This window comes from Anabrus simplex, chromosome 1 (assembly GCF_040414725.1).
Source record: "Anabrus simplex isolate iqAnaSimp1 chromosome 1, ASM4041472v1, whole genome shotgun sequence".
NCBI classification, from domain to species: domain Eukaryota; kingdom Metazoa; phylum Arthropoda; class Insecta; order Orthoptera; family Tettigoniidae; genus Anabrus; species Anabrus simplex.
The window spans coordinates 972,496,841-972,516,214 of NC_090265.1; the positions used below are offsets into that span (position 1 = coordinate 972,496,841).

At 36.3% G+C, this 19,374-nt stretch overlaps 1 protein-coding gene across 1 annotated transcript in view; it reads right to left on the reverse strand.

Moving 5' to 3' along the window:
• Lar (tyrosine-protein phosphatase Lar) overlaps positions 1-19,374 on the reverse strand; it is a 2,342,166-nt gene that overhangs the window by 173,478 nt on the left and 2,149,314 nt on the right. The window contains exons 9-11 of the mRNA XM_067136814.2: positions 12,417-12,527; positions 11,173-11,448; positions 8,701-8,985 (exon numbers count right to left, since the gene is read on the reverse strand). Of these exons, the coding sequence (XP_066992915.2) occupies positions 8,701-8,985; positions 11,173-11,448; positions 12,417-12,527 (672 nt within the window). The remainder of the gene's footprint in view (positions 1-8,700; positions 8,986-11,172; positions 11,449-12,416; positions 12,528-19,374) is intronic.

A 19,374-nucleotide genomic window follows, 5' to 3' on the forward strand; every position in this document is an offset into this window, starting at 1 on the left:
ATTGGTCCCACTTGGTCATATCAGCAATTATTCGTATTACCTTCCATTTATGTACTATTATTGTAAGTGATCAGCAACTTAGGCATTTTTAAAGCACTGCTTATATTTTCCTCAGTTAATTACTTACTTATTGGTCTATGTTTCATCTAATAAGTAAAAAATATTGTAAATTTGATGAATATTTTTACAGCAACAAAGTACTCACTGAGTGACAACACAAAGCTTTGATTACATCTCAAATGAGCCAAGATGTGTTTCTCTGAATGATTAATTCTTTCTTGCGATATACCTTGATCTATCTTTCTATCAGCTGAAATTTGATCATACAGTTCATCTTCTGATTGCCTCATTTCAGATATGCTGCCTCAGACTAATTCCAAGCATAGAGCATGCCATCACACTGTTCATGGGGGAAGTAACAGTTTTAAGCCCATATATCACAACTAGTAGAATGCATGTCATCGCTTAAGAATGGAGACTTCATATTACCAATTTTTCCAAAATATTTTTGGCCAAACAAAGCCTCCGGATTGTTCTGTGGAGTTCACATAACAAAATACTGAACAGAATTGCTTAAAATGAACCAACAGTGCCATCTCGTATGTTATGATGCTTTTCTACAGATACCATATAAATGTAAAATTAAAATCTTCAAAGAAAAAACTTGATTTTTTGTGTTAACCAATAAGACTATTCATCATCATCATCATCATCATCATCATCATCATCATCATCATCATCATCATCATCATCATCATCATCATCATCATCATCACCAATGTCCCACTCCAGTCTCCTGGGTGTGGTTAACAAGCCTCCTCCACTCCTTCCTGTCCTCCCACTTTTCCTGCACCATTACTTCCACCACATCCAATCCAGCTTCTCTAATGTCCTTTCAAATCTGATCCATTCACCTTGTTCTCGGTCTTCCAACTGGTCTCTTTCCCTTAACTTCTCTTTCCAGTTCCCTTCTTGCTACCCGTTCCTTTCCCATTCTTTGTACATGTCCGAACCATCTCAGTCTCACTTTCTGTATGTTCTGTACTAATGGTTCTGTATTTAGCTCTTCTCTGATTTTAATATTTTGAATTCTATCTCTTCTTATCTTTTTAACCGATGTTCTTAAAAATTTCATTTCTACTGCTTGGATCTTACTATCTTGTCTCTTATTAGTTACCAGCGTTTCAAGCAGCAACAAGTCTTCGCATTAGACTATGACTATTAGACTATGACTATTACTACATTTAATTTATTATTTGCACTTGGCATAATTCCTATACTTTTTCAACCATTAGGGCAGTTTCTTTGATCTCCTGTAAGATAGGGCTTTAGTTATATATAAGGTCTCCATTCTTAAGCAACGATATGTAACTTGTTTATTGGCACCAGCAAATTTTGCTAGATGTAGCGGCACTTGCCAAAAGCAGGCAAGGTCAGGACGATTAATCTGATGATCTCTACATCTGGTTGTCCCACCCTAGATTAATGCTGTGCCCCAGGTATACTATATGTACTTTTCAAGAGTTTCCAGCACCACTTGATTGCCAATGGTGACATGATTGTATGTTTGGTTCTTGTACAGTTAGCTGATGATACAGGCTGATGATGCCCATAATACAGGGCGAAACATGTCCCGATAAGGATTATGATTTATAATGTATGTCATAATGTTCAAATGAATGTAATGTACTGAATGGGTGGAATAATTTTTTAAAAATAAATTTGAATATTTTAAGATTATAGCTAACGGCTGTAGCCGTGTTGAAACACCGGATCCCGTGAGATCTCCAAAGTTAAGCAACATTGGGCGTGGTCAGGAGTTGGATGGGTTGCCACGCGCTGTTGGTGAGGGGTAAGGGAATGGAGGAGCGGAAAGGAACTGGCCACCCTGCCGCACATAAACTCCGGCTCAGGAACACCTCTGCGGAGGTTCGAACCTGTCTTTGGGCAGTATAACCCTTACCTTACCTAAGATTATACAGAAATTCAATACGGACCAATACTGAAATTTATTATGTGTAAGCGGTATGTTCCGAGCTGTCAGTGCAGAGATTATGTGGAGACAAATAAGCTTGATTGGAGTTTTTAAAAGTAGGAAGGATCATAATATGAAGATAATGTTGCGATTCAAAAGGACAGATTGGAGCAAATAGGCCTATTTGTTTATAAGAAGATTCCTATTTGTTTATAAGAAGGGAAATTAGGGCTTGGAATCATTTACCATGGGAGATGCTCAACAAATTTCCAAATTCTCTGAAATATTTTAGAAAAGACTAGATAAACATTTGATAGGAATCTGCCACCTGAGTGACAGTCCTAAATGCAGATCAGTGGTGATTGATTGATTGATTGATTGATTGATTGACTGATTGATTGATTGATTGATTGATTGATTGATTGATTGATTGATTGATTGATTGATTGATTGATTGATTGATTGATTGATTGATTGATCGATCGATCGATCGATCGATTGATTGATTGATTGATTGATTGATTGATTGATTGATTGATTGATTGATTGATTGATTGATTGATTGATTGATTCCTACCCTCAATGGCAATAATTTGGTCTCCAATACTCATTCCTGGGTAGAAAGGAGTCAATTATGAACTGAGTAACTGAAAACAGAGGGTCAGAATTGACTAAACTGAAAATATACATATTTTGACTTCTGTGAATGCAGTTCACGATGTCCAAAGAGAAGACTAATGAAATGAGAAGCAGGTTCCAGGAGCTGTGGTGTCAATCTGAAATTTGCATTATCACTAATAAAAGTTGGATGAAATGTTAGAAAGGAGATGTTATCAGAATAGACAAGGAGCAGCATTAAAATGCTTGTTTTACATATGATTGAAATGCAGCAACCTTCTACTGTTCCAGTTAACCAAGAAGACAAATGTATATATGGATGAAGCATAAATTAATAATGCTTGTTCTAATGCAGACTTTTAGACCTTGATTATTGTATAAAAATACCAGTTGTTTATATTAATAAGTTATCATAAGATAATATATATATTTAGCCTTTCTTCAAATGAATGCAGACTTCAGCTAAACAACTACCGGCACTTAACAGTTCAAAAGCCACCTTCTTTCTATATTTGCTGCATTCAGTTTCTTTAAATAATGTAGTACATTTTATAGATTCCTAATATTTATAAAATAATGTAAGTAAACCAGAAACATATGCATGGTTGAGAGGGAGAAGAAAGCATGGTAATTTGATTCAATAAATTATACGTTTAGAGAAACGTATTCTCAGAAGATGAGTACTGTACAGTAATGAAAATATCAATGCACATATTATCCGCACACTTTATCTTGGTGCATTTACACCCTAGTGCTGAATCGGTCATCCTCAGCGATCTTCGAGATTCGTACTGGCAACCTTTGAAACACAAACTATGAATCGCTTAAGCATCGTTGTGCGACATCTGGCGTACACTTTACGTATTAGTACTGTTGTTGTTTACACAACAAAGCCAAAGTATAGAATTCATGCTAGGAACAAGATTCGCATCGAGAAGTGTTTTATAATGTTATATAATGTGTATGTGACATAGTTGTTGGCTTAAGATGATAACGGTTTAGAAATTTCATATCGATCGATCATATTCTCGATTCAATTCAGATTTCATTTTCATTCAGTTGGCAGCACCAGGCAGCACTATCGATACCGGGACAGCTCCCTCCTTACTCCTCACCCCCGTACACAAATGCACCAAGATAAAGTGTGCGGATAATACTATAATTACAACTGGAATTTACAACATCAAATAATATGCATTTTCAAATATAATTTTTATCCAAAGAAAGAATCTGCCTCCCTCTCATTATTATCCCTTTTGCATATGCCACTGATAATAACAGGTAAGTTGCCACTACTGTACTTAAAGTGCAGTGGGACATTTTCATGCATGCAGAGTGCAATAAAGTTTGTCAGGCTGAAGCTAGGTGGTTTCTCAGCATAGTCCTTGAGTGGGAGAGTGGTGCATGAAGTGTAGTTCATATTGACACCAGAAATTTCACAGGTATAATACATATCAGAAAAAACAGGCAGTCCATCTTAAAAAAAAGTCAGTCTATTGTTACTAATTATACTGCAATTGTACATTTACAAAATTAATGTCACATTGTTTATTATGTTACAAAGTTGTACAACAATACAATAATTCTATTCTGAGTGTTTTTGTAAACATAGCATATAAAGAATATGGAGACACATTGCATCACATTCATTGTGAAGCGTTCAGCATTTAAGTTGATGTGCACATTTTGAATACTTAATGCTTTATCTCTCTCACCTGAGCATTTACAATAAAAATTTAATGAAACATTAAAGGGTAAATGTAATTAAAGTAGAAAAAGTGCAGTATTAAAATGTTTTACACTTCAACTGCTTCAGTTAACCAACAAGATTTATGCGAGAAATACCTACAAGCAAAGAACAAAAAAATGGTTTTCTGTCCTTATCCAATTGCTCTTGTCTTAAAAATTAATTAATCTATATGTAATGACTAGGAGACTGTCTTCTTCTTCTTCTTCTTCTTCTTCTTCTTCTTCTTCTTCTTCTTCTTCTTCTTCTTCTTCTTCTTCTTTTTCTTCTTCTTCTTCTTCACAAGATGTGGGGTCTATCTTTCTGCATCTTGCTCTCCACTTTGTCCAATCTGTAGTATTAGTGGGGCAGATACTGAAGGCTTGCTTGACTTCTCGCAAACAGTTTATCCATCTCTTCTTCAGCTGACCTGGAGCATTCCATTGACTGGACTCGGCATGAATACTTGTAATACTTTTAACATCCATCCGACCATGTGACCATAACAGTGCAACCTTACTTCACTCATTTTGTCAGGAATGGAGGCAATTCTGAAGTTGCTCCTCACGGCTTCATTTCTGATATGGTGAAGTTGTGTTACTTCCATGGACCTCAGCATATGCAGCTCCATTGTGTGAGGCATCTGCGCAAGTCTTTTCACTACTGGCCAACATTCAGAACCACAGAGCACCACTGGACAGATTATCATGAAATACATCTTTGACTTGAGGCAAAGGGGGATGTTCCAGTTGGGACTTCTCGCCACTTCGTCCATCGGATGTTATGTGGTAATGAAAGTCAGAGTTCTTGACAAGCAGGGCACCATCAACTACAATAGTACCATCTGTTTGTTTGCCACACTCCAAGTATTCTGTCTTGGTCAGGTTGAATTGCAGTCTAAAGACATCAAACCTCATTGATGGACTATTATCTCGAGAATGTCTCGAGTCTCACTAGACAGTATAACTGGATTTGTAGGGATTTTTGATACAACAAAATAATGTTTCTTGTTACGAACTTATTTTGAAAAGTTAATAAAAAAAAACAGCAGTCTCTAGGAGGAGGAGGAAAGGCACAAGACAGAGTATTACAGTCAAGTTACAATCATTATTTTCCAGTGAATTAAAAGCTGTGGTACATAGCTCAGGATATATTTAATGAAAAGTATAGCTAACATTATTTCTGGTTAGTATTTGAAAGAAGAAGTTTCAGCATTCTTCGATTCTGTTACAACCTCACTACACACCACAACTCTGGCATCTGCTGATAGTTCTTTTGAGATAAGCTTGTTTTATTTCATCTTGCTACAGTTACTGGTCGAAGGAGCTCCAGGACTATTGAAACTCATTACAGACTTTCAGGACCTAATGTAGAGGAGGAAAATATGGAGAAAATTTTCCATATTTTCTATCATTAGGAATTTCAATGAAAAAATAGAAAAAGCAGCATTATGAAGTTTTCAAATGAACAAACTTTAAGAGGCTCTCTGCTGAGATAAATGCTGGAATATTTCATTAGCTATGTAGATCTTAAAACTAAACTGAGAAATATTCGGGACACAAAAAATCAACAGAGACAGCTTGAGATAATAATTACTTATGTTCTTTCATATTCCATAACTATGGTTATGTTTAGAATAAAATTACATTTTTGTTAACCTTCCATGTTAACTCTCTTTCATATAATCTCATTAAAGACCTAGAGCAAAGAAGGAGACTTGCAGTTTTTCACAGAATCCAAATTAGAAGAACATGACTTTCATTTTGAAACTTCCACACACAGTGGAAGGAATTCTAACTGACTACAGTGATATCACTCAGTATCACCTCCCTACTTGTGATTTATAACTCAGTAGACCTGAGAGATGGTCAACAGATTATGGTATTGGTAATAAATTTCTTATTACTCTTCAGTAACAATAGCCCAACAGGATTATGTTTCTTTTTTTAAATTTCTTTTTTCAATGAACAGCACTGTTTACTAGAAATCATAGTAAAGAGTATGTGAAGCAAAGTTTCTTATGAGTACCAACATTCTCTGCATTCTATACGTGTGCTTTGGGCAAGTATAGCAAGAAAACAGTCTGGTTACAGTAGTAGCTTTTATACATAAATTTCTAAAATCAATGTGCACACTGCTGCCTTAAAATTGTATTTTCACTCGACTCTCCATGATGTTAAATTCTAAAACACCTCCTACCTGTTAATGGTAAATAAGTAGACAGTAGAAATAGTAAAATGTGTTGCATTATTACAATAATTGATGAGATAAAAATAAACAAAAAGACATTGAAGAAAGGCAGTGAAGGACAAATTACTGTATCTAATACAAATAAAATGTACAGGAAATAGTATAATTCCTCTCACGGAAAGGAAAGTAGGGAAAACAAAAGTTATCCAAATAAAATGTCATGTAGGGAACTCATTTCTCTTAACATTAATTAATGCTAAGAAAAGGCCATTAAATCACTCAATTTGACTGAAAAAGAAAAGAGAAAAGTTGCAGAAATTATTTATTAAAATGACATCACAAGCAGGTGCATATTCCTACCTGCATAGCTAAGGTAAAGAGCAGTAGTGTCAGGGATAATGTGCAAGAATACTTTATTGTGAAGTGACAGAATGACTGATAAAGGTGATGGAATGTAAACAAGACATATGAACATACAAGTGACACAGTTTCTACAACATCACAGTAACACTTATTTTGGACATATGACAGTGCAGAATGATTCTCATGAAACTACTACAAAATAAGTGAATTTAGAAGAAGTGAGAGTGTGTGAAGTGACCTAACAACTAAGTTAAGTGAAATGTTCAAATCTAAATGTCACTAGGCTAGGTGAGTTGCACAATCACACACACATCCATACACATATTTGCATCCATTAGCTTTCTCACATAAGCACACTACACATTTTTAATAAAAACTTACTTAAACGATTAGATTCCAAGTATGGGCATGAAAGTCAAAAAATGTTTTTTCAAAAATCACATTTTAAAAAATCTTTCATTCTTAAAAGAGCAAAAATACAAGCTTTACTTGCATCAAAAATTAACCAAACAGCATTCACAAAAATACAAAGTCCAGTATAGTTTATGCAAAAATACAGAATTAAGCTAAAATATTATGAGCAAAAATAACTGTCACAAAAAGACAGTAGTAAAATTCAAAACTTACTCATAAAATTCACTTCTTCAAATGATGACTGATTGTAAAAATAGTTCAGAAAAAGCTAAAGATGATGAACTGAAGTGAAAATATGAATATAACTAGTTTCTGGAAAAGATCTTCAAAAGAAAATTATAAATATACCTCCTCAAAATTATTACAGAAGTATTAGTTACCTAAAACTTCCAGAAATCAAATCTGTACATAAAAAGTAGCTCCACTTCTTTTTCATTTAATAAAAACACAGGAATTATAACTGTATGACTTATAATAATTATGTTTGTTTGTAATTAAGACATGTGGGTATATTATGCATCAACTACTGAAGAGATGTGTACCTTCAACTGAAATCTTGTAGCAAAATGCAAATATTTGAAGACTATCTGGGTAAGCAATCATCAACCCTTAGAGAAATTAATTAATTCATATTTTTAAAAAATATATGAAGGAACCAAAATACCAAAGTATAGCCATTAAGTTTAATATAATTTTAAATAAATCTTTGTAATGACTAAAAAATCCAAATATGATCCCATTTATCAAAATTAAAGTACATAAAATTAGTAGAAAATATCCCTAACAATATAGGCTACACATAAAAGAATTAATTTATAAGATGTGAAAATGGAATTACAATAATGACAACAGCTGAAAGATAGAAACCCCTTAATGATTATTCCCCAATTGAGAACTATATGAACTTCACTGAAATTCGAATAGAAAAGTGTAACAAGGAATTATGAACGTTTTCAAGGTTTTGTTGTTATGTTATTTCATAAAATGATTTCATAAAGCAAAGCAATGAGAAATAAGCAACCATACATAATCTAATACACGATACTCTTTTCTGTCGGACAAAATGTTAAAAAGATGTATCAACAAATGTTCATAATTTAAGAAGTTCTCTTCATACTTTTGTGCATTATTAATGTAAAGCTGTGTCGTGTACTGTAAATCTTGATAGTCTGTTTAATATATAACATGTTGTCAGACTGAAAAATTAATTTTATTAATTGAACTGTAAAAGTCAAAACTGACAATGAAAGCACTTCATTATGCAATGAAAATAAGAATATACAAAAAATCGAATAACAATGATGTAAATTATGAAAATAAGCGAAAGACTAATAAGGAGCTGAACAGTATTTCAAAATGTCAGGAAAGACAAATTACTGAGGCCAATGAAGGATAAAAATGTGGGCAAACTGACCTGTTTCTCCAGTTGTAACAATAGCTGGTGCACTAGGTGGTCCTCTGCCGATGTTGTTGACAGCAATAACATATAGTTCATACTCTGTGTAGGGACTTAATGTGCGTACAGTATAGTACATAGTGATAATGCCCGATATCTCACTGTATGCTTGATTGGCGTATTTGGGCTTGTACTGGATGACATAATATTGTAAACTCTCTGGATCATTATAGGACCATGTCAGTCGAACTGATGTGGCTGTGACCTCGGACACACGAACATTTGTAGGAGGACCAGGTAGTGCTGGAAAATTGAATAAAAATTAGCTTAAAATTTAAAAACCAGTTTTTATAACTTAAACATGATGATGATGATGACTGTTTTTAAAGGGGTCTAACAGCAAGGTCATCGACCCCTGATTTAAAGAAAAAGGGATCACTGGTAAACATATTTGAATAAAATACGATGCTACATAAAGATTTATTTTGGACATGAATATCTGACTATCCTTAACCCATTTAGGACCAGGCATGTTTAGGAAGAGTACTCAGAAACAAATCAGTTGTTTACCAGTTGGCAAGGTGAAAAAGATTAAGACATATTATGAAGTTCACCTTTCAAAATTCTGTAACATATGTTGAGATTAAGATGTTTTTTCAAAATATTGAGAAAACTATACTTTTTAACAGAAATACAAAAAAATATATTTTGAAAAAAGAGAGCTATTTGAAAACATGTCAGCTGGTATTGGCAATATTTTACCAGTTGGTCTTCTTCAATTTAGCAGGTACTGACAATATGTTGTCAGATGCATTGCCTCCCCTCTTACTGCAGGTTAATGCTGGAATTAAATCTCATTTCAAGTTACTCACTGTTTTAGTTACTATATAGGTCTTCACTAAGTTATAGAACTACACTTCATATTTTCACTGTAGATGGCACGGAGCAGAAGGTAATTATCATTTCACTAAAACTTTTTACAATTGACTTTACATCGCACCGACCCAGATAAGTCGTATGGCGATGATGGGCTAGGAGTGGGAAGGAAGCGGCCATGACCTTAATTAAGGTACAGCTGCAGCATTTGCCTGGTGTGAAAATGGGAAACCATGGAAAACCATCTTCAGGGCTGCCGACAGTGGGGTTCGAACCCACTATCTCCCAAGTACAAGCTCATAGCTGCACACCCCTAACCGCATGGCCAACTCACTTAGTTTCAGTAAATCTAAACAGGCAAATGATCAGGGAGAAGAGGAAAAGGAGAGAGAAGGTTTCTCGGAAGATGGAATTGTGAGTTGCATGTGTTAGTTGGAAGAATTAGTTCCAGGCGGATTACTCACAGCAAGATGACCAGCCAAGAAGCACAGTTGAGCTAGTGAGCTTCCATGGTGAAAGAATGGGTAGGACATGGCTTCTGAAAACCAGACAGTTGGTTTCCCAGTAAAGTGAACTATTCATGTTAGTGGCAGTAATATGTGTTCTACCGGGCGAGTTGGCCATGCGGTTAGGAGCGTGCAGCTGTGAGCTTGCATCCGGGAGATAGTGGGTTCGAACCCTACTGTCGGCAGCCCTGAAGATGGTTTTCCGTGGTTTTCCATTTTCACACCAGGCAAATGCTGGAGCTGTACCTTAATTAAGGCCATGGCCGCTTCCTTCCCATTCCTAGGCCTTTCCTGTCTCATCGTCACTGTGTTGGTGCAATGTAAAGCAACTAGCAAAAAAGAAAAAATGTGTTCCCAAGTATGTATTCATATTTGGACCAAACAGACTTCTTTTACTGATATAAAGAGGTTAGTTTAAATTTTAAAAATTGGTGACCAAGCTATACTTCTGTTGCTTGGCTTCAACATACGTCACTGCTTATTTATATACATACATACATATCCCACGTCGTTCCATCTTAAGTGATGGGTCGGCAAACAAGGCTTCTCCACCAGTTGCGGTCCCTGAACTTCTCTCCTTCTTCAATGCTTTCCAAAGTATGTCCTCTCTGTTGAATGTCAATCTTCACCATGTCCTTGTACCTGAGTCTTGGTCGCCCTCTTGGTCTTTTGTCTTCAAGTTTTAGATCGTACATTTTTTTTGGTAATCTGTTATCACCCATGCGTTGCATATGTCCATACCATCTCAGTCACTCCACTGTTATTTTGTCCTGCAGTCTTACAACTTGAGCCTGCTTGTGGATTTCCTCTGTCCCTCCGTGTTTTGCCGATCATGCTACGGACAAATTTCATTTCTGCTGCCTGGATTCTACTAACATCTTTGTTTCTCATGGTCCATGTTTTGCAACCATAGGTCAGGATTGGTACATAACAAGTTTCATATATGACTCTCTTACATTTTTATATTTATATTTATATATATTTATATATTCACAGATAATTATATCCTCTTATCGGTAACTGTAAGAAGACATGTGAACAAAACATTTTTGCATATGGTACATTTTTTTAGAAGTTTAAAATAAAGAAGATAAAACCTCCAACTTACTTTGAACTTTAACCTGAGTTGTAGACTCTATGACTCCTAAGGCACTGGCAGCAACACATGTGTAGTTGGCAGACTCCTGAATATTCGTCAACACCAGGACGTTGCGGCCAATAGGTAATTTGTCTTCAGGAGTTATATCATTCGCAACCCCTTTGCGCCATTTCACAAAGGGCATAGGTGAACCAACAGCCACACAAGTTAAATTTAAAGCAGAACCAAGCATCACTTCGTGAACTGGAGGGGGTGGAATAGAAAACTGTGGAGGAACACGCCGAACTGGAAAGATAGCAAAAACGTTAAGCAATTTACAATTAACAATTCACCTCAACACATTATATCAAACCAACAATTACTCTCGTAAGTAATATTATGAGATTCCAGGAATTTTAGGATTTGGTGTTTCAACATTACAACTTTGATTTGATGCAATCAAAAAAAAAAAAACAATAAATTATAATTCTAAAAACAATATTTTGTTGGAAATAACTATACTATCTACTTCTTGACTTCCTGTCATTCTTTCATACATAATTTTTTTTAATATACACAGTATGATCACTATCTTCAATCATCAGTCTGGCTCAAAGATATAGATTTTGCATTCTTGGCATTTTCTTTCGAGTACCAGTATTTAAAGTCTAATTTTGAACATATCATTCCAAAAAGTTCTGGTTTCTGTCATTGACTCATCTAAACAAAATTTATTTCATACCAACTGTATAACTTTTGGCAATTGGATATCACTTCTGCGCATATAACTGACATTTATAAAATCAAAACTGAGATGAAATAAACCAAGCATTGAATTAACTTTAACGCTACTTTTAATTGGGCAATGCGATTAGTTTAAAGTTAAAATAAAATATATGAAGGTTTTTTTTTAATGTTTGGAACTAGTGGTCAATACTAATTGAAATGAGATTTAAATGTAGTGTATTTCCCATTTCTTGATAAGGTCGATGTCGGGGAAGAAGTGAAATGAAAATGTATGGCATGTTTCATGGCCGGATGTTCTTCCTGATACCAACCTCAGTTGAGGAGCTAATGAAGATGAAATGAATGATGATGAATGAAAATGGGTAAGGAGGTGGAAGGAACCTGGCTGTGGCCTACGTTTTTATTCAGCTAATGAACAGCAACTACAGAATTTGCTTCAAAATACAATAGTTTTTGATCACCAGTTTTAAGACACTGTAACTTATGATTACTACTACTTAGTTGAGAATGAAAACTTATGAACTTACCTTTAACATAAAGCATGGTTGGGTGTGAATATTCTGTTCCTACTGTATTTTCTGCAACACATTCATACTTTCCCTGATCTTCTTCCTCACTGCCAGTGATCTGAAGGGTACCTGCAAATGGAAAAGAATACATTTGTTGACAACATTCAAATGGCAACAGAATCCAAAGATTACCCTAATTATACATTTTTCCAACAGGTCCAAGAAATGGATGAATTAAGGACAGAGAAAAATATAAACTGTAGATTGATAAACAATTTAACAGTTAAGGCACTAGAGATTTTGAGATCCTTTGGTCTGTCCTGAACCAGACTGCCATACATATAGCAAAAACTTGGGATACATAAGTTTATGTGACAGCCTACAGTTACCACATTTTATCTACTGGTAATCTAAACTTCAGGTATCTTTTCATTTTCATCTGTCATATTTCAGTATCTGCCTCTGAAATGTATACGGTATACTGTATAGGAAGAATGTTACATTTTTAGACTTTACTCTATCATTGAAATGCCATAAACAGAACAGACTACTTCTGTCCATATATCTAACACAATGCTTGAAAGACAAGACACTTTAAAAACAGAAATCATAGTTTAATGAATTCTTATGGATATATGAGATATTTTAAAGATGGAGGGGACAAAGTAATAAAAAAATCTGGTTTCTTAACAAAAAGTGACTTACAGGAAAGCTGATAAAACAAAAACAAAATATTGATGTTTAGACACTTTGCACTGAGCTCGATAGCTGCAGTCGCTTAAGTGTGGCCAGTATCCAGTATTCGGGAGATAGTGGGTTCGAACCCCACTGTCGGCAGCCCTGAAGATGGTTTTCCGTGGTTTCCCATTTTCACACCAGGCAAATGCTGGGGCTGTACCTTAATTAAGGCCACGGCTGCTTCCTTCCTATTCCTAGACATTTCCTATCCCATCATCGCCATAAGACCTATCTATGTCGGTGCGACGTAAAACAAATAGCAAAAAAAAAAAAAAAAAGAAGACACTTTGAGCATGTTACAAGTAACTGAGATGATATATTTAAGTAAGATTTTTCAGCAGAATATTCAACAGTAACAAGCAGTTAAGGCAAGACATGGAAGGAAAAAAGAAATATCAAAGAAAATGGTTATATCTCTTCTGAAATTAAATTATATCATCACAATCAAAAATTTCAATTATTTCATAGAGATAGTTATAAAAAGCAATAAATTCACTGCTAGAGAATTTGTTTGAAAGTACTGTATACAACATATTCCACGGAAAAACAGAAGAAACAGAGAATTAAAATTTGTCTCTATGTCATCTTCCAATATAAACGGATTAATATACACAGTAGAGTCTCGTTAATCCCAACTAATTGGGACCGGAGTCTGTTCGGTTTACGAAATTTTTGGATTAACCGGAAAATATTTACTAATAATAATGTTATTGTTTTTACATCCCACTAACTACTCATACGGTTTCCGGAGATGCCTAGGTGCCAGAATTTTCTCCTGCAGGTGTTCTTTTACGTGCCAGTAAATCTACTTACATGAGGCTGACGTATTTGAGCACCTTCAAATACCACCAGACTGAGCCAGGATTGAACCTGCCAAGTTGGAGACAGAAGGCCAGCGCCTCAACCGTCTGAAGAAAATAGTTTCTATAATACAGTACAGTACATACCGTAATTTGAAAAGTCCATTATTCAGCAGTTACATTAATAAAAAACTGTATAACATTACAGTAGGGTAGTTAAGAACCCGTAGAGGAGAAAACGACTAAAACTAGGTTAAAACTTGTCTCCTAAAACTGTTAAAATACGGTAACGGGTTACACTAGTCTCATATTCAGATGCCGCGTCCGCCTAGAACTTGATGTACGCTACGTCGAGCAACACTCCGCTACTACGCCCATTGATGTGATATTTATGAGATTCTGATTTAACACTGCATCTTTGAGTAGGTTCCAATCACCACGGTAAAAGAAACTAACAGACTTTGTAAAGATGAATGCCCAGTGATTGGTGGTTTATGATGTGTAATTATGTTACATTAAGTTATTCTAGTAAAATATGACAAAAATGCAAGTAAATCTTCATTCTATAATATGGTCTTTCATTTCAATAAGGGCAACCTTTAAAAAAAAAAAAAAATGAATATTTCAGTTCAGATTAACCGGATTTTTGGATTAACGGGACTCTAGTGTATTTACGAAAATGAAATTAAAAAAGAAATGAAGCTCCATGAGAGAAAGTGAGTATGTCTCACCATAGATCCCCTTCTACCTTGTCTCTCCATCTCATTTTTGGTCTTCCTCTCTTCCTTGACCCTTTAATTTCAAGGTTTACAATTTTCTTCTTCTTCTTCTTCTTCTTCTTCTTCTTCTTCTTCTTCTCCTCTTCTTCTTCTTCTTCTTCTTCTTCTTCTCAGCCTTTTCCCACATCACATAGGGTCAGCGTTGCTCTTCCAAAAATTTATATCCAATGCTCCTTCCCTCTTCCAACCTTTTTCTCTTAGATCCCCTTCTACCTTGTCTTTCCATCTCATTTTTGGTCTTCTTCTCTTCCTTGACCCTTCAATTTCCAGTTTTCCAATTCTTTTCCCAATGTAGTCCTCCCCTCTTCTCTGCACATGTTCATACCATCTTAGCCTACTTTCTTGAACCTTCTTACCTATGGGTCCCACTTTCACTGATCCTCTGATGTAATCATTTCTTACTCTATCCTTTCTTGTAACTCCACTCATCCATCTTAACATTTCTCTCTTGGGCTTTTATGATCGGCCAAGTTTCTGCACTATAAAGCATCGCAGGTCTCACCACATATTTATAGAGCTTTCCTTTCATCCTGCAACTGACCTTCTTATTACATAGTACTCCACTCAATTTCTTCCACTTCATCCATCCATTATCTACCCTGTGTTGTATTTCAGCCTCCAGACCTCCATCACTTTGTACGTATGAACCCAGATATTTAAACTTCCTGACCAACGGTAGTTCTTCTTGCAGGTTAATACATAGATCTTGTGCTTCTTTAGTACACATATATTCTGTTTTCACCCTGCTGATACTCGTTCCTCTTTCTTCCAGAGCGTTCCTCCACTCTTCAAGCTTCTCTTGTAGTTTCCCTCGGGTCGGTTCGCAGAGTACAACATCGTCGGCAAATATCACGCTCCATGGTACCGCCTTCTTTACATCTTTAACCAGCACATCTATAACCAGGTCAAAGAGATATGGGCTGAGAGCAGATCCCTGATGTAGTCCTACTCTTACTGGAAATTCCTTCGTTGTACCTACACTGCTCCTAACTTGTGTCGTCACACCATACATCTCTTTCACCATTCTCACGTACTTTTCTGGCAGGCCTTTACTTCTTATACTTTTCCATAGCTCTTGCCTGGGCACTACGTCATACGCCTTTGCCAGTCAATGAAAGCCATATGCAGATCAGCCTGTACCTCTCTGCATCCCTCCATCAGTTGCCTTAGTTCAAATATTGCATCAGTTATTCCTCTTCCTGGCATAAATCCAAACTGCTCTTCACATACTTTGATTTCTAAATGTAACCTTGCCTTAACGATCCTTTTCCAAGTCTTCACTGTGTGGCACATCAGCTTTATCCCTTTATAATTTTCACAGTTTTGAATATCACCTTTTCCCTTATATATGGAAACAAGTATACTACTTCTCCATTCATGTGGCATTCTTTCTCCTTCCTATATCTTCTCCATTAAATTCCAGAGATTATCAATGCCCTGTTCTCCAAGCTTCTATTGGAATATGATCTGCGCTAACTGCCTTTCCATTTTTCATTTTCTTTGCCGTGTATTCCACTTCTTCCCTACTTATAGCTTGGGTCACTCCTTCATAATCTCTCCATCCCTGTACTTCTCTCTCACATTTTCCTCATTCAATAGTCCTTCAAAGTACTCCAGTCCGGCTCCATGGCTAAATGGTTAGCGTGCTGGCCTTTGGCCACAGGGGTCCCAGGTTCGATTCCCGGCAGGGTCGGGAATTTTAACCTTAATTGGTTAATTTCCCTGGCACGGGGACTGGGTGTATGTGTTGTCTTCATCATCATTTCATCCTCATCATGACGCGCAGGTCACCTGCGAGTGTCAAATCAAAAGACCTGCACCTGGCGAGCCGAACTTGTCCTCGGACACTCCTGGCACTAAAAGCCATATGCCATTTCATTTTCAAAGTACTCCAGTCATCAGTATTTTCTCCTGATCGTGTATTACTACACCTAACTCATCCTTCATCTGCTTCATTGATGTTATGTCCTTAGATGCTTTATCTCTTGCCTTAGCAATCCTTATTAGTTGCCTGTCATCCTGATTTCTTTCCAGCTCTACATACGCCTCCTCCACTGCCTCAGCTTTTGCTTTTGCCACAGCTCTTTTGGTCTTCTTCTTTGCAGTCTTCCTGTCTTCCCATTAAATCCCATTGTTTCTTAGCATCTTTTTTCAATTTTATCACTTTCTGAACCTCTTCATTCCACCACCATGCCTCCTTATTTTCTAGCGGTCCCTTTCCTGATGTTACACCTAGCACGTCTTCTCCAGCTTTCTTTATAACACTGCTATTGATACTCCACCACTCCTGAACATCCTCTTGATAATCTCAGTTCCCTTAACACTTTTTTCCTTGAATTCTTCATGCAGCCCCTCTTATTTCAGTTTCCACCACTTTATTCTTTGTTCTCCTTGCTTAATATATTTACGTCTTTTTCCTGCTATCATCTCATAATCGGCCACTATAAGTTTGTGTTGCGCTGCCACACTTTCACTGAATATGACCTTCATGTTCCTTATTTCCTTTAGGTGTTTTTCCTTCTGTACAACAAGTCTCACCATGTGAAAGTATGGCTACCGATATAAGAAGTTATCGATTCATCATAAAGAAAAGAGTACCATGTAAGTTACAGGACAAATAATTATTGGATAAACTAGCTAGGGAAATATTTTACTTTTCAAAGGAGGAAACTTCTGAGCTTACAACAAGATTCAAGCTTAGTATTAATAGGAATGAAATGTGATACTATTTATGTAATACTTGTAAAAATGAAAAAAAAATCCTGGTCAGGTCCTATCCTCGTCTGTAGCTGGTAGATTAGATGTGTTCTTAACTTTGTTTACAGTGTGCATTACACGGCTAATCATTTGGCACCAGAAAACTTAAATAATCTATCCCCACTTAAAAGAAACTCTATAAGAGGCTCCTACACAACATATAATTATTGCTAATTCATTCTATGATACCACTCAAAAATTTTAGTCTTCAGTTGAACTACCTTTTTTTTTTTTTGCTATTGGCTTTACGTCGCACCGACACAGATAGGTCTTACGGCGACGATGGGACAGGAAAGGGCTAGGACTGGGAAGGAAGTGGCCATGGCCTTAATTAAGGTACAGTCCCAGCATTTGCCTGGTGTGAAAATGGGAAACCAAGGAAAACCACCTTCAGGGCTGCCGACAGTGGGGTTCGAACCCACTATCTCCCGAATACGAACTACCCTTTGGAGACAACTGTCTGAAGCTGTGTGGCAATGATGGTATCACCTCATAATGGAGAAGAGACTGGACAAACTTATCCCGAACTTCTTTCTGCAGCAAAACATCAAACTGGTGCAAGGTGGGGAGGAAGATAGAGTCTAGACCAATTTAGCACTATGGCATCCATCCTAAATCTAGACTCAAATAATTTCAATACCAGAGCCCACAAAGGTTATCACAGAGGTTCTGCATTCACAAATACCTTGGGGAGAAAAGGGTCCTTTCAAGATGGTAGGATTTTGTTTTACTTTCTTCTTCTTCACATACATTCAGATCCTACTATCTGTTGTACATGCAAATGAGTTGTCTACGAGGTGAGTCTCATCATATGATCACTACAGTAGTGTTGGTATAAATACATCCAATTACTACACTACATTTGTCTGAAAAGCTGAAGTTCATATCGTGTCATGCCGATGTAATTACAGAAATGAGTAAAATCAAAAGGACTCCGTGGATATTCCAAGCTGGAGAGAGTAGAATAATAATATGTATTAATAGAAAAGCACACAATGTGCAAGAATATGAACTTATTCACTAAAAAGTTGTGTCAGAGAACAAGGCTTCTTCGGGCACTCCTGGGTGTGGTAATTACCACAAAATTTTTCACACCATCGGCACACAAAATCATGGTTTGGTTCATGAAAACTAAGTACAACATGTGCCTTATGATGGAAACCATGGACTGTTGCAGGAGTCACTGTGTGTCTGAGATCGAAGCAACTTTGGCACCAATTGTCTGTTGTCATTACATACGTTATATAAGTCACTCAAGATTTCTGTCTTCTTCAGGTTTAATTCATGTCACAGCTCTTGATATTATTCTGTAGATTGTAGAGGCATGGCATGCCATAGGTCCTTAATGAAGAAAAGTTCTCAAGTTAGTTCATATATAAGTCTTAGTGTGTGTGTGTTTAGATACACATAGCACTCATTTAAGGAAAATTTCTTTCACCCTTCCTATCTCCTTTTAGGTCTTCCTTTTTCAGGAAGGTCCATATGATTTCAATGCCGTAGGTCACAATTGGTGTAATTTTTAAATGCAAAATTTTCAAGGCTGTTTTGATTGATAGTTGACTAAGATGATCTATGTCATTTATTGCTATTATTGCTGCCAGACTCCTTTCTTTTATGTGAGCTGTAAATGTAGTACCCAGTTGTCTGGAAAGTCAGTCCGAGGTATTTGAATGTATTTACAATTCTTAAAGGTGAGCCTTCACAACAGAGTGAATCTGTTGCTGCTCGTCTTCCTCCCCTTCTAAAATTCATAACTACTGTCTTCTGTTCATTAATTTCTACATTATTTTCTTTGGACCATTTTGATAGACTGATGATTGCTCTTTGAAGTTCCTCCTGGTGTGGCGACGTAATTACCATATCGTCCACGTATAGGTAAATTCTAACATGATTCTCAGTGAA